The 17,154-nt window shown below is 37.7% G+C and overlaps 1 protein-coding gene across 3 annotated transcripts in view; it reads left to right on the top strand.

Annotated features, from left to right (window-relative positions):
• The window catches only part of GRIA3 (glutamate ionotropic receptor AMPA type subunit 3), a 382,937-nt gene that overhangs the window by 315,406 nt on the left and 50,377 nt on the right, over positions 1-17,154 (top strand). For all 3 annotated transcript variants that reach the window (XR_016312691.1, XM_089677207.1, XM_089677208.1), the window contains exons 8-10: positions 4,405-4,509; positions 8,430-8,537; positions 15,316-15,522. Coding sequence is in view for 2 of the 3 variants with exons in the window: in XM_089677207.1 (XP_089533333.1) it covers positions 4,405-4,509; positions 8,430-8,537; positions 15,316-15,522 (420 nt within the window). In the remaining variant the exon portion in view is untranslated. The remainder of the gene's footprint in view (positions 1-4,404; positions 4,510-8,429; positions 8,538-15,315; positions 15,523-17,154) is intronic.

Below are 17,154 nucleotides of genomic sequence, written 5' to 3'. Positions count from 1 at the left end.
TTTTTCCAAAAAATTATACTTTCAAAGTCCATATATAACAAGGCATCATTTGTCATTCGAAGGAAATCATAGTAGGTTTCAGCAGTATTAACTAATTAGCAAACTCCAGGTGCTTAACCACATTTTTGGGGATTTATTTATTATTATTATTTTTTTATACTACAGTATACCAACACAACTATTGCTAACTGCTGCCTTGATCAAGTACAAGAATGGGCAGATTTACTACCACCCATCAGTCTTGGTGAGAAGACTGTTCATGTATGACCACCATCCTGTGATACAGGAGAAAAAGGAAAAAGGAACCACAGCAAATTGTATATACCAGCTAAAATGGATGTGGCCTTACGTACTGTATGTACTTCAAAATCTGAACAAACTGTCTATGAGCAATCCTCAGATGGGTCACATGTCCTATCTTTTACATGCATGGCTTGCCTGTTTAATCTAAAACACTGAGATCCTTTAACAAACAAACACTCCTCCATCGTCACTAAAACTAGATATTAATATGTCATTTTTTTTAAGCGATGAAAGTTTGAATGTTTGGCAAATCATCACAATAATCAGAACCTTATAAATGGTACCTAATCTCTCTGTTACAAATGTTTAAAAAAAAGTATATTGTTTATATTGCTTACTGTTATATGGCCAAGTATATAAAAGATTGCTTCAGTAGCTTAGCTAATTACTTTTACATGGATGATTTCAATTGCTTCAGGCTTTTTTTTCTCATTTTATTTTTTTATAATTTGTTCTTTATACCTGCAATGAATGCTCAAAGAAACTCCACAATACAGAGTTAAGTTGTCTTTGTGAGGCAGGTATTTTTGTGAGCCAGAGATTTCAAAATGAGAGATTTCACTGCAATTACCCATTTTTTTAATAACAATGTTCAAGAGGTAGACTAATCCTATTGCTCATTACACATGGAGGAAATAGCCAGATATACTCTATACTGAGCAAGACATGTACATTCCAGCTCTAAAAATTAACTTTCATTAGTATGATTCCATCCCAAAGAATGATCTGAAAGCTTTGCCTTTTGATAATTTAGTTTGTATTGGTAGAAAACTTGTCCCATCTACTGAAAACTACAAACTAAAAACAAGCAAACCAGCCCACAAGTGTGTAAATAAGTAGCTTCTGCTAAGCTAAATAAAGAAGTAAGATATAGGTCTTCAGTGTTTTATTATATCAGGACCAAATTAGGATGGGAAAATTAAATGAGCTCACTAGTTACAGACAAAATGGACTTTTTGCAAATACCAGAACTGCCAGCCTTCCAATCCGTCAGACAATTACTGCCAATAAAATGTTAACAAAACATTGTAGAAATTATTGAACAAAAGATAAACAGAAACAGAAAAAAATGCCATTTCCCTTATGAATTGTCCCAGAAATATCAACTAGAATATACTACAGAAAAATATATTTGTAAATCTTTTAGAAAATGTAATACCCATTCTTCATGCAAATGTGATTTTTCATCAGTCAGGTATTTTGAGCTATGTTATACAGTAGTCATGTATTTTTTCAGATACGTTGACAGGATTCTGTATTAAATGTTTACCATGTTGTGACATTTTGAGCAGTACAGTATTACAGAACAGTCAAAAGGGGTCGGTGAGATGATCTGCATCCTGGTCTACAAAAACATGAAGAGCGGGGAGTCACTTTAATTTCATGCAAGAATGATTATCTGTGTCTCACTATGTACTATATAATAACGTAAACAATTAACTGTATCATGACACAACTACATAATTTTATTATGAAGCAAATCATGCCTAATAGACCTTGAAAAAAAGAATGCAAGAGTCATCACGAACGAAGAAGACATGACTTAGTCAATTAACCAATTTAAAACCATTACCATTTAATGTTTGTGTTCACATTAAAGTATATACAGATGTGAGTGTTGAAAACATATGTAGACCCAATGAAACCAAGTCTGCAGCTTTAATGGAAATAAAATCTGATGACCCTGCTATGAAGGTCACTGTTCAGACACTTTGGGCTTGATTTACTAAACCTGGAGATTGCAAAATCTGGTGTAGCTGTGCATGGTAGCCAATCAGCTTTTAACTGCAGCCTGTTCAATTAGGCTATGACAATAAAAAAATGGAAGCTAATTGATTTCTATGCAGAACTGCACCATAGTTTGCACTCTCCAGTTTTAGTAAATCAACCCTTTCTGTTTTAGGATGACAATTCTATTACCCTGTCTCCAAATTGTGCTCCTGCATTGTCACTCTAACTAATATGTTTCCTCTGAGGACCACAAGTAGCCATTTGAGCACCCACTACATAGGCATGTTCCACTGTTGTCATCTTCAGGCATCTCTCCCTATAAAATGCCATGCAGACATTGCTAGAGTGCATGCATTTAGACAGGAAGTGCACTGATCTGCAACAAAGGATAAAAAAGGTGAAAGCAAATTTTGACAAACTATATTACGACAAATTAGGGTTTATATGTACTTTCAAAATGGTAATATTGTTATTATTCATTGGGCTAGTAAAAATAAATATCAAGTTGGTTTACAGTAAATTTGCCACAATTCTCAACAACTTAAATGTGATGTGGAATAATGTATACATAGACATTACATTCTGATGCAAAATGTGTCTAAATAAATTCAGCAATAATAGTAACTAAACTTTTAGGAAAAAACCTCTAACAATCAAAGAGAGAATTGGAATTCACCTGTTACAAATATTTTAGTTCCCCCAGATATGTAACATACAATGTAGAAAAAAGTACTTCCAAGTTATATTAACAAACTATAGAACAAAATTTGGAAATTATTTAAATGAGAATATGTGTCTTTTTCAGTGCTATATAAAGTCCCCTCTCTCTATGGTGTCCGTTTATGAACCAGCGGTAATAGATCGCTGCTCAGTTCTCCGGCATTCTCGGAGAACACAGTTCTCCTGTGAATGCAGTTTATGAAGCAGTTCTCCGAACGAAGGGAGAACGGTCTCCAAACGCTGGAGAACGGTCTACAAACTCTGGAAAACGGCTGATTTTACTATAATCTCGCAAGATTACAGTAAAAGATCAGTTTACTAAGCAGAGGTAAATTATCTCTGCTTAGTTTGCGGTCCCTCTGATTCTCCAGCTCTGGGCTGGAGAATCTGGAGGGAGAACACAGATCTCCAGCGAAGGGCAGACATGATCTCCTGAGTGTCATAAACTGTGAATGACCAGAGAATAGCTGAGATCCGTTGAATCGCAGCTATTCTCTGTGTCATAAACAGACACCTAAATCATATAAAAAAAAACTCATATTTTTCTCCTAAATTCAAACGTTAGCTCCATCTCTTTCCATTTGGTCTATATTGGTCAGAAAGACCACACCTTATATTATTTATTAGGAAAATGCAGGTGGTAGGAAAGGGCTGGCCAATAGACATTTTCTGGAAAGACTGGGACTTGTATAGTGCTTAAAAAGGACAGTATTCCTGGGCAAACCTAAATAAAAAAGATTCAGCATATCACTGCAATACATGCACACCACCCCATGATTTGGCCCTTTAAAGTGCTAGAATCACTGAAAAATACCAGTTGATCTAACAACACTGATTCTTCTGCACTGAAGTCCCAAGCAATGATGTCAGATCTACCAAGCTCATTATTACTGGACTACAAAACACATCCACCTCTCCTCATCCTTTTACCATAAGGGTGAGCTACAGTATTTTGTAAACCAGCAGGGAAGAATTGTGTTTTTAGCGCAGCAGAGGCAGATTGTCTGCCAATTTCAGCAAGTTATGAGCTTACCGGATTTCTGTCAGGATCATCAGGTATTTTACTGTACTTGCAGCATTTTTTAAAGAAACAAATCCTGGGGAAATTTACATGTATTGCTGAGATGTACTGGATGTGTTTATTTTTCCTAAGCATAAACTTTAAGCTGCAATTATCACTAGATCTCTGAAATATTTTTACATGATTTCCATAAAAGTAACTTCCACTTACTAATAGTGATTTGCAGATAAATATGGAAAAGAAAAGTGAGCTTTAGGCCATATACACATGTGCATCAACATAAATTGTCCGTCGAGTTGCACTATAATGAACTGGGGCTATAACATTTGTCAGCATTGGCAGTGCAGTCTTAGCATTCCCTGAGGACTGTCCTGCTGCTGAGATAAAGCCTGGAGCTTTAGAAGTCAATTACAATTCTTCCAGAACCTTGACCCTCTTCTCTAGTATAAACTAGTACACTGGTTAAATAATATCAACTACCTCCTATACAAGCACTGTAGTTTTACATGTACAGTACCCATGTTAGTAGACCTTTTTAAAGACGGTAAATTGTATTTTTTCATGGTCTTTTTATCAACCTCTATAATTATTTCTAGTATCTCTTAAATATAGAATTGTTCATTTTCTAGGTTCAAGTTCAAGGAATGACTGGGAATATCCAATTTGATACATATGGAAGAAGAACCAACTACACAATTGATGTATATGAGATGACCGCTACTAAACCTCGCAAAGTATGTTTTACAGATTTTTAAAAACAAGTAGTGATGTGTTTTTCTGTGCTTAGTAACACATGAATTATTCAATTTTAAAAGGAGCAGTATACAGCTTGATCTCCCTATAGTTCTGTCTGTGACACAAACAGGGAGACTTCCTTCCAAGTCAGCGCATGAACGCTTCTACTAGGCATGTGCACTTTTGTGTTTATGTGCTTAGTGAATGAAGTGAAGCCATGCTCACCTCAGTTTTCTAAGGCAGAATTATTTTTTAAATCCTATTGCATATGGCTGGGCATTCAGCTTCACTATATTCTATATTCACTATATTCTCTAAGCAAGCCAACATTAACTTTGTAAGTGAGTATTTTCCACTCCTTCAGTTCAATCTCAATGAATTTTAAGGTTTAAGGGAAATAGTGGGAGAATATTGGGGCTACCATAGTTGTCCTCCTCATAAGAGCTGCTTGTCTGTGACTGATCTCAATACTTTAAGTCACTGACCTACTGTAGGACAAGAATGCAGTAAGGAAAATATTGCTTACAGGTCATTGGCTCAGAAAGAACCAAATCTACTGAATCAGTAGGACAGGTAGGTTGCATTTTCAAAATGAAAAGTTAGTATTGGCAATCTACAAATTTTCTTCATAAATGTCTATTTTACAAAATACATCTTTTGTGAAGAGTTCATTATCTTTATAGTTCAGAGTCCATCATTATAGCTATAGGGATAAGTGAATTTCAGATGCGGTCATTTAAAAATGGACTGATTTAAATGAACTTGTCTTCTTAGGTTATTAGCATTTTTTAATCTAAGGAAATATGAAATATTTATTTATTTAGGGCTGCAAATACATGTTGTAGTTATGAAATTACAAAAAAGACTTTACAGTTCTGCACTGTTTTGTTGTGTCAGCATACAAAGGGTACAGTGCACTACATGAAAAAAATGTATATGCAAATATAATTGCACTAGGCGCAGTCCACGCAAAACTGATCTGTCTGATTATTAAAAAATTGCCTTCCCCATCCGGGAATGAGATTCTGCCACTTTAACTCCCAGATAGCCCTAAAAGGTCCTACCGACCATATGGTACACTCCCATTTAAGCTATATTCACACTGATATGCTGCAAAAATGCCTCAAAAACTCATAGGTGTTTTTACTGCATTTTGCCACGTTTTGTTGCGGTTTTTAAAGGACACGTGACTTAAAACTGTACCAAAAACGCTTCTCAGAGGTGTTTTTCAGGCGTTTTCCATTGATTTCAATGGGAAGAGGTGTTTTTGGGGTCTTTTTTTAAACTCCCCAAAGATGCTGCAAGCAGGAGTTTTTACACCGCACAGCAACTGTAATGCCTCAATGTGAAAACATACATAGATATACATTCACATACACAGGGAAGCAGTTTTATTAAGCTTTTCAGGTGCTTTTTTAATGCAAACATGCTTGAAAAACTCCTCAGTGTGAAAACAGCCTTACTCTTAACTGAATATTAGATTGTCTGATTACCAATCAGTTATCAGGCTAGATACAAAAACTTTGTACTGACCAACTAGATGTTTTTGATAAATATTTATTATTAACATGATCTTGTAGTCACTTGGAGCATTCCACATGGAACCCCTCACGGGTCTCTACCTGTATGTTACTTTATTGTATTGTACACTAAATGGATCTTTAGTAAAGATTGTTTGGGGAAAAAAACTGCAAAAAAATTACCATCTCTGAAAAATGTGAACCTATAACTGCCAATGTGTCATTTAAAATGAAATCTCAGTTACGCTGAGAAATAAAAAACCCTACCAGGTCAATCATATATAATTACAGGATTTTAGCATCGTTAAAGAAAGCTGCACACTTTTTGTACACTCAGCATAAACTCTGTAGTGTAGGGGTTCCACCTGTACTAATAAAAATTATTACACCTGTTACCTTACTTGTCTTCTCTTCTCCAGCATTTCCACCAGAACACAAGCATGCCCATACAACTTGTTTACTGTTCTCGTAGTATCTGGCAGGGATAGTTGACCCTAGAATAAGTATTTGTCTATAATGTATTCTAACTGTATTGTCCCCCTTTAGATTGTAAAGCACTGAGCAAACTGTTAGCTATATATAAATCCTGTATAATAATAGTAATAATAACAATAAGGCAATGTTGCACAAAATCCCTAAGCCCTGTATTGCCATACCTATAATAACCATGAGTACAACCAGTCAAAACTGTTTCATATATTAGGAAACACTGCAGTAGCTAACTATATTTTGAACCTCTAATTTTCCTTTTTAACTCTGCTGTCTGCTGCTCTTCCCCTCTCCCTGCAACTAAGTCACTAGACTGTGTGAGCAACTCCCTGGAAAGTGGGATAAATCACAGCATAGAGTTAATATGTTGTACCCTACCATAAAGCTAGATATCTTGTATCAAAGTGATTTTTTTTCTAATTGTTTTTTTTCCTTTAAAATATACAAATAGAAAATTCCTAGAAGGCAGTACCAAAGAAAAGCCTTCCTCGCACCCTGCCAAATGAATAATTATATAAGTATAGCATTGATATTAAATGTAAGGACAGTTATTGCCTAATAAATAGCCCCATATGTTTTATTTCTTCTAAATCTACAATAATGTGCTGTTCTGAAACTCAGGATGGCTGAAGTAAGCTTTCTATAAAAGAAATGGGTTTTCTATGTCACTGTCACCTAAATCAATGGATAAATTCACCTTTTGATAAAAATAATAAATGCACATTTTTTTTGCAGGTAAAAAAAAATGTGCATTTATTATTTTTTTGCTGCAGGAGCCTGTAAAGCATTGCACCAGTGATCAGCAGATTGCTGGTGCCATGCAGGTCTCCTGAAGATCTATCAGTATATCTGCTACGGGATGTATGGGCAAGCAGATATACTGACAAGAAGATTCTATTAACTACCACGGTGCTCCACAGTGCTGTGGTTGTTCATTGAGAACTACAAACTAACAGCTGCTAGGGCTAGCTGTCAAAGCAAGGGATCAGTGAGGAGCGGGAGACAGTGCTTTCATAACATGTTACATGTACACCCTGAATATGGGTGTAACATGTAACATGTTATGAAAGGAGAGCTTCAATTCCTTGGAAGCAGTAATGACTCTCATTACTGAATCTCAAGCTCAGTATGGGCTTAGAAGTATGGGCTTATTTAAACAAAAAACAAATACTTTATCTTCATCTAGGTGGATTCAGCATCAATCCTATTCTGCATCTGTCCCCTGCCAGCTCTGCACTGAGAACTGAGTGATTAAACACCACTGATCGCTCAGTTCTCCCCCTCCACTCTGAGCACAGTGCCATGACTGTCAGTCACCAGCTCTCTGCTCTGCCCTTCCAGTGCTCACTGGAGTGCTGGGCTTTGGAGGGGGTTGGGGTGGCTTGCTCAAACTCCTAGTGGCTTGCTGAGAGGCTGAGCCAGATACCAGTCCAGGCTTCTGGGTGGATCCCGACCATATGGTTGGAATCTTTTCAGAGCCTGGACCGGCTGAAAAAGATTTTCTTTTGGTCACTATTTTAAACTGTTCTTCTTTGTTCTTTTTAATGGTTTTAAATGCAGAAAATATGTTTAGGGTAACTATACCCTAAAGACTATATAAAAATAATCTGACATGGGTTTTAAACATTCCCTACTCCCTAAAAAACGTTTTGGCTAGAGATACATCTTAACTAATGTTTTTAGTGTGAAGTTAGAAGCTGATTGGTTACTATGCAGAGCTGCACCAGATTCTGTGTGCTCTAGTTTTAGTAAATCCTCCCAGTAATCATGCTTCTATAATAATATTAGAATGACGATGTATTGAACTTTTTATTTACAGAGCATTTATTTTATGTTTATTTACACTTGGTCAATATATCCCAGAATGCTAACATATCACATTCAGATTATGTTAATGACATTTTTTGCAGGTTGGACATTGGAATGAATATGAACGTTTTGTTCCTGCTCCTGACCAGCAGCCCACAAATGACTCTTCTTCTGTGGAAAACAAGACTATTGTAGTTACAACAATTTTGGTAAGTTACATTTGCTTAAGTTCATATAGAAATTTAAAGATACATTGTCACCTTCCTACCCCTGAAGAAGTTATACTCACCCACACAAGCTTCCTGGCTGCCTCACCACTGCAGGAATCCAACCTAAGTAAGCACCAATTTTGGATGACGTCATTGCAGGTGGATGATGTCACTCCTCCCCCTCATGTGACATGCAGGGCTGGGACTAGGCAAAAGAGGCACCCACCTTGAAAGGGGCACAACTGGGACAGTATAAATTATAAAATATTTAAGAATGAAAAAAAGAAAAATGGAGTCCCTCTTTAAATGTTGTTGAATTGATTTATGAAAACTACAGCAAGAGAGAAAGAGCACATTGCATTACATAGCAAGAAACAACTTACTTTTGCTTTGGCTCAGGTGTGCATTAATCACTTGAGTCCCAAGCACAGTTCTAAATAAGCACAGGAATAGTAGCTATTTGTTTTAAAACAGCATTGGTTCTGTTGGGTCTCGGCAAGCATATAGGTTGGGACTGCCAGCTCTCAGTGACAGGCATCATTAAACCAGTGAGCTAAAAAGATCAGCTCCTTAGCTTCTGCTCTTGCTACACAGTGCCTAATATAAGCTCTTTTAGAAGGTCACTATAAACACTATGCTTCCGCAATACTACAAAAAGTTACTGTTGTGCTCATTTTTGTCCTCTCACCAACCAACTTTATCTTAAGTGAATGTTATACTAAAAAATTTTTTCTTGCATGCATTACAATGTAGCATCGAAAGGAGAATAAAGTCCTCCTAAAGTAAAACACAAACCCTCACTTTAGGTTTTACCATTTTATTAGGTTATAAAAAAAATCACACATGATATTTTTTTCATTAGCAGACCCTGAAAGCTTTTCCAGTATTTTGGGGTACATATCTGGGGCTGCATTAATTACATAAAAGCTATGCTGGGAAGAATTACAGAAACATTTTTTTAAGTTTTCACAATTTCCTCCTAATTAAAACTTAGACATAAACTAATAAATAAAACTAATTAAATTAAATAAATTACTGTATATCTTATATGTTAGGGAAGACTACAAAGAAAGGTGCAGAACAAAACAAAATCAATACACAGCAAAAACACTCTAGGACTTGAAGTAGTTGTAAACCTCTGACATTAAATATGAATAAAGCTTATGCCTCTATATTGTGTGCTTGTCTATATCAAGAGCATTACATGTAATTTCTCTCTGCTGCCTTGTTCTTCTGCTATCTGCATGAGTCGCTTCTGACAGGTTTTCTTGATACCAAGAGATAAAAAGGTGACAGGAGAGGGAGCTCCAGCACACAGCTTGTGATTGATAGTCTCCACTCTGTTCCTTTGTGCTGTGTGATGGGGGGTGTATCTTCCCTCTAGTCAGCACTCAGAGCTCTCCTCACTAAGATTTGCAGAGTGTAATTTCAGCTCCCCTCCCTCTGCTTTCTGAAAGCTCAGACAAGCTGTATAAATTCTGCACTTTGAGTGATTGTAGAGAAGAGAGGGTTGCAGATAAACAGGTACAGATTATGTAGAAAGATTTGCTTCATCTCTGTGTATCATCTGACACTAGTATTTCACTGGTTATATGTAAGGGTTTACAATCAATTTAAGGGTGTTATAGAGAACTAAGGCTTAAGGGATAAGTGGTTAGACAGCCATGGTATGTGTTTCATGGTAGGACAATAAAAGCAATGTGATTAGAAAAATGGAACATAAACGAAAAGTGAAAAGGATGCCTATGTGATTTGCTGTTGTAAGTCATATAAATGATTATAAAGCTGACAGGGGAGAAAGAGCAGGAACTATCAAGTGAGGCAAATATAGAAGCAAAGTTCAACAGAGTGTCAGGAAATGTATGGAAAGATCACTTAGAGATTAGAGAATCAAGTGTTTTATGTTGATAAATGACATGAATTATCTAAAATGCCCCCAAATGATCACTGCAATTTACAACTAAACAGCATTAAGAAATTTTATTTCCCATATTTCTTCTTAAAGGATAAGTTCACCTTTTTATTAAATGTCATAAATGCACTAAAAATATAAAAAAAAAATATGCACTGATTTAAAAAAAATCATTTAAGCCTGGAAAGCACTGCAATCGGGGTTAGTGCACCCTGGGTGCAATGCTGAAGCTTCTGCAGACTTTACTTTTAAGCTGAGGTCCTTATCTGAAGTATGGACTTTCAGTTATAATAGTTCAGGAAGGACAGCTGGACTACAAATGAGATGACGTCAGCATGTTACTACCTTCAGCCCTCCTTCTGAAACCTGACACAGGTGGCTGAAAGTGTTCCACAAGAACGCGCTCAGGTACATCCTCTCACTGGCTGCCCACAGCACGCAAGAGCAGGCAGGCTGACACAGCCACCTGCTCCACACACGTAGCAGCCAGCAGAATTCCTTTCCGCAGTCACTGCCTTTTCAAGTAACTTTTTAACAAGTCTCCTCACCCCCCCTTCCCCGGTTGTGGTGGGGGGGGGTGGATGGTTGGGGGAGGCGAGGAGATTTGTTTTTAAGGTTTGTTAATGTGGCATGTTCTTCAAAGAAACAGAAGGTACAGGAATGTCATTGAATGGTAACTTGAATCTAAACAAATCATAGAAAGTTTTTACATTGTAACAAATGAGTGCCTACGATCTGCTCACACAGAGCTGGAGAACACAGCGCTCAATGTACTACAGTGTGTTCTGCTTGTTTTGTACATTTAGCACTTTAACTACTTTAATTAATCCCATTTTTACTATTTTATTAGTTTGGATAGAGAGGGGAAAGTTTTGCTGCTATCCAGGACTCCATTAAAGAAAACAGGAAAGACAGGGTCACCCTGTATCTATGCCTTAATTACCGAGCACTCCTTATGGACATGCTTACCCAATACTTTGCACCCTATTCTGTGAGTACCCCACTGAGGAATAACCTGACTTGTAGCTATAACAGAGGCCAGATTAAAGGGAATGAATGCAAAATCACAGGCAAACTTTCGCTCTGCTGAAGACCTGCACAATACTCAACGTTAGAGTGATGATGCATCCTTTCCACTGAAGTAATAGCTGAATCTAACATTGGCATACAATTCTAGCTCTATTCTAGGCACATAACAAGTGGCCTATTTGCCATAGAATTCTCCTAATCTATGTAACATTTTCTCAGACAGAATATTGCCTTCATACAGCCATATGATTATATGAAATATCCTCCTGTGTTAAAATACCAAAATATATGAACCCAATAGGTGTGAGCTATGCCAGCACTTTATGTGCTACTCTAATACAAATAAATCAACAAAACAAACAAAAATTATGAGCAGCACTCAACAGTGTTGAAAATGTAATATATACTTAATAAACCACTAAACAAATAATCACTTTAGCGAAAAACATACATCACTGTCATCACACCACAATAATAAATGAAAATCACAAAAGTCCTACTCTTTAGAGTTATATGATACTGTCCCTTTTTAAAAGTTGACCCAAAAGTATGCACCACTCTGTCTTCTCCACTCTGCAGATGGGCACACATACAGTTGTGGCCAAAATTATTCAACCCCCACTGAAATTGAGTGTTTTGGCCAGTTTGACATTGCTTTTGATCATTCAGTCATCTTGCTTACATTTACATTAAAGAGGCACTTGTAGGTCAGACAAATATAACATAACAGTTATAATGAAATAACCACAAATGTCTTTTCTGTGCTCACAGCATTATCAGTTTTATTCAACCCCCAAGTGACATTCAATCTTAGTACTTAGTACAGCATCCTTTTACAGTTATAACAGCTTTTAAACGTGAAGCATAGCTTGACACAAGTGTCTTGCAGCGATCTACGGGTATCTTCGCCCATTCTTCATGGGCAAAGGCCTCCAGTTCAGTCACATTCTTAGGCTTGCGCACTGCAACTGCTTTCTTTAAGTCCCACCAGAGGTTCTCAATCGGATTTAAGTCTGGTGACTGCGATGGCCACTCCAAAATGTTCCAGCCTTTCCTCTGCAACCATGCTCTAGTGGACTTGGAGGTATGCTTGGGATCATTGTCCTGTTGAAAGGTCCAACGTCTCCCAAGCCTCAGGTGTGTGACGGACTGCATCACGTTTCCATCCAATATCTCCTGGTACTGAAGAGAATTCATGGTACCTTGCACACGCTGAAGCTTCCCTGTACCTGCAGAAGCAAAACAGCCCCAAAGCATGATTGACCCTCCACCATGCTTCACAGTAGGCAAGGTGTTCTTTTCATCATAGGCCTTGTTCTTCCTCCTCCAAACATAGCGTTGATCCATGGGCCCAAACAGTTCTAATTTTGTTTCATCAGTCCACAGAACACTATCCCACAACTTTTGTGGTTTGTCCACATGGCTTTTGGCATACTGCAGTCGACTCTTCTTATTCTTTGGAGACAGCAAGGGGGTACGCCTGGGAGTTCTGGCACGGAGGCCTTCATTACGCAGTGTGCGTCTTATTGTCTGGGCTGAAACTTCTGTACCCACATCTGACAAATCTTTTCTCAGTTCCTCAGCAGTCACACGGGGACTTCTCTCCACTCTACGCTTCAGGTAGCGCACAGCAGTCGAAGTCAGCATCTTCTTTCTGCCACGACCAGGTAGCGTTTCAACAGTGCCCTTTGCCTTGAATTTGCGAATGATGCTTCCTAAGGTGTCTCTTGGTATGTTTAACATCTTTGCAATCTTCTTATAGCCATTGCCCTTCCTGTGAAGAGAAATCACCTCTTCTCTTGTCTTCCTGGACCATTCTCTTGCCTTCACCATGTTTGTAACCACACCAGTAAATGTCTAGAAGGAGCTGAGTATCACAGTCATTTTAAAGCTGCCTAATTGGTGCTTATTATGCTTGATTGCTGCTCGGTGACATCCACAGGTGTTTTCAATACCTGATGGAAAGCACCTGTATGAACCTCTGTTCTTCAGAGTGGTAGTCTTTAAGGGGTTGAATAATTGTGGCAATGAAGAAACCACATAAGAACCATTTACTACTGTATTACATAAACAATTGATGTCATTTTAGTTGCATTTGGGTAGTTACAACGTCCTTGTAGGATTTGATTCTGAATACAATTCCAAATGTACACTATAGTCCCTAAACCCCTTTACAGCATTGGGGGTTGAATAATTTTGGACACAACTGTATATTCTTCAAAGATAAAATGAAAACTAATAGTGCTCTCTATTTAGAATGTTTATTTAAGATAAAAATATAAAATTGTACCTTTATTCTAATCTCTGGTCTTATAGCTAAATGTTTGAACATTTGAAGCTGCCTGCCTCATGCATATGCATTTTCAGGGAAGAGCCCTGTATGGTGTGGCACTTGACCAATTCATCAGAGAGGTCAGAGGTGGGAAGGTTTCCCTTTTACAGCAGAAAATCCCAACCTGCCCAAGAAGGTCACCAAGCCTTCCCCAAAACCCTCTTCAGAATAAAGGGGCACCCTCACTCCTAAGAGTTGGGAGGGGGGGAATCTGTTACAGTTTCCCCCTAAAAAAGGAAAGGCCCAGCATTGGATGGCAAATTCCAATAGTCAAGACTCAGCAGTTTTCCTACTCCTTAGGAACAAGGAACATTCCGTGGTGGACAGTGAGACAACTGTTTTGCAAGAAGTATGAGACGCCATCTACATTAAACTGGAACAACCATCCCTGAACAGGGGTGAGGACCTTCGATGATCTGTCTTCCATCTCTAATTCCATTTTTACATCTCTACCCTTGAGATTTGACAACAATTCACACCTTTAGCCATGTCAATTGAAGTATTAACATATATGCAGACCTCACAACACCAAGGATGGGATTAATTAAGTAGAACAGGATGGTTCCACAACTTTCCCATGTCCCATGCTGTTCATGAACAATTAACATCTACCTTGACACATTCCATGTTAATAAGGTGTTTGTGCTATCTGTGTGGGTTTAAATGCTGGGGTATGTTCCTGCCACTCAGAACTAAAGGCGTGGCTTGGATAAGCTACAAAATGTCTTTAACATTATAGTACATGTCCAGTTGAATGTAGCTAACTACTACTTGCTATACTGTATGGGTGTTACCATGGCCTCACCAGTAAGTTATTTTGTCAGAGGCATTGGAATCAATTTGCACAGCTACCATATTGGCAAGATAGATACTGCTGAAGAGGTAAAGCTGTAAGGAAACTGAAAATCCTATTTTTCAGTCAGATTTCTTTCTTTCAGATTTCTTTAAATTTTGCTTTAAATTACATTTACTTTCTTACAGCATAACTTATTAGCCAAGTACAAAAGTTGTGCATTATTTATATTAGTACATGGGTGTTGACACCTTCCAAAATATACCAGTGCTTCATCGTTTTACTAAAACTTACTCTTTAAGAAGCTTTTCCTTTGCAGTATATCATATGCTACAAAACTACCGTGCACATCTTTAAAATTAAAGCTAATGTCTAACTTTTTGAGCCATTCATATTAATGTTACTAGAGTTGTGTTCCCACATTATATAATTTTTCTGTTTTTCTGTTTCCTTCCCAATGTCTGTGTTTTTAATTGTGCCTTTGATATCATAAAAATGAAGCTAGTTATAAAAGTCTGTATTTATTTTCTGTGGTTTGCATCTGCAAAATTACAGCATTCATTCCATCCACTTAGACATAGATTTATCTGATGGTGCCTAGTACTGAGCCCAGTCCTTTCATCTACTGAGCATTAACAAGGGTGTAATAGAGCTTCTTTTAGTAATGTGCTTTTTAATATGTTTGATCTGTTTTTTTTTTGTTTAAATATAGGAAAATCCATATGTAATGAAAAAGAAAAACTATGAGCAGCTGGATGGCAATGACAAGTATGAAGGGTACTGTGTGGACTTAGCTAGTGAAATTGCAAAGCATGTTGGGATAAAATACAAACTATCCATTGTTGAGGATGGCAAGTATGGTGCCCGTGACCCTGAAACTAAAATTTGGAATGGAATGGTGGGTGAACTTGTGTATGGGGTAAGTGATTCTCTATTTTCTAAATACTTTCTCAGCATCAGTAACATAATATTTAAAATACCCAAGGTTTGCTATAAAAAGGGTATAAAAGGTTTGCTGAACTCAAAGTTTACAACAATTATAATAATGACAATGTAAGATGAACATTTACAAGAATGAAATTGAGACGTGTTCTTCTCTAAGTAATTAATACCATGACACTTTAAAGGTAATATAACCCAACAGACGTGATGTTCCCACAATATTTATTATTAATACTATTAAGGTGTTGAATATTGTAATCTTTTCGGCCTTTGCCTAGTGTCTGTTAGTGTATGTATGTTTTTTTTTTTGGAGTGAATTGGATCCTTTCTTTCTGTTCCTGTTTGTGTCCCCACTGGTGAGATTCATCCCTTTATTTATCCTGGTAGCCATTGTCATTTAGAGAGCAAATAAAGGGAAATACAAAACTACAGTTAGGTCCATATATATATTTGGACACAGGCACAATTTTATTTTTTTTTCAGGTATTTACCAAAACATATTCAAGCTATAGTTATATAATGGATATGAGCTGCAATGCACACTTTCAGGTTTCATTTGAGGATATGTACATCCAAATTGGAGGAAGGGTTTAGGAAATACAGCTCTTAAGAGTAGCCATCCCCCCTTTTTCAAAGGACCAAAAGTAATTGGACAGTTGAATCAAAAGCTGTTTCATGGCCAGGTGTGGGCTATTCCTTCATTATTTCTTCATCAATTAAGCAGATAAAAATGTCTGGATTTGATTCTAAGTGTGGTATTTGCATTTGGAATCTATTCCTGGGAACCTATTATTAGTATTATTATTATTATACAGGATTTATATAGCGCCGACAGTTTGCTTTACATTATGGAGGGAGACAGTACAGTAACAATACAGTTCAATACACGAGGGATTAGAGGGCCCTGCTCCTTGGAGCTTACAATCTAGGAGGTAAGGGATAGTGGTACAAAAGGTAATTAGCTGTGGAGGATGGAGTGGTAGGAAGAGTAGAGGATTCCAGTATTAGCTGGGGTCGGGGTAGGCTTCCCTGAAGAGATGGGTTTTCAGAGTGCGCCTAAAAGTGAGCAGAGTAGGCGATAGCCTGATAGATTGGGGTGGGGAGTTCCAGAGGATGGGTTAAGCCCTTGAGAAATCCTGGAGACGAGCATGGGAGGAGGAGACAAGTTAGCTAGAGAGTAGGATGTCTTGCGAGGAGTGGAGAGTACGGTTTGGGTGGTATTTAGAGACAAGATCGGTGATGTAATTAGAAGCAGTGTTATGAACGGCTTTATACGTCAGTGTTAGTGTTTTGAATTTTATCCGTTGGGCAATTGGAAGCCAGTGGAGGGATTGGCAGAGAGGGGTGGCAGATACAGAGCGGTTAGTGAGGTGGATGAGTCTGGCAGCAGCGTTCATGATAGACTGAAGTTGGGATAGCCTGTGGTGAGGTAGGCCAGTGAGGAGGGAGTTACAGTAGTCGAGGTGAGATATAATAAGGGAGTGAATGAGTTGCTTAGTGGTTTCCGAGGTTAGGAACGGTCGTAACTTGGAGATGTTGCGGAGGTGAAGTCTACATGAGTTTGTCATGCGTCATGACAACCTACATCATGCGTTCAAAGGAGCTGTCC

The sequence above is a fragment of the Staurois parvus genome, unplaced genomic scaffold, assembly GCF_062004578.1.
Source record: "Staurois parvus isolate SC_StPar_1 unplaced genomic scaffold, SC_StPar_1.0 ptg000181l, whole genome shotgun sequence".
NCBI lineage: Eukaryota > Metazoa > Chordata > Amphibia > Anura > Ranidae > Staurois > Staurois parvus.
The sequence above is the reverse complement of the archived record's forward strand: the minus strand, read 5'-3'. Positions and strand labels throughout refer to the sequence as shown.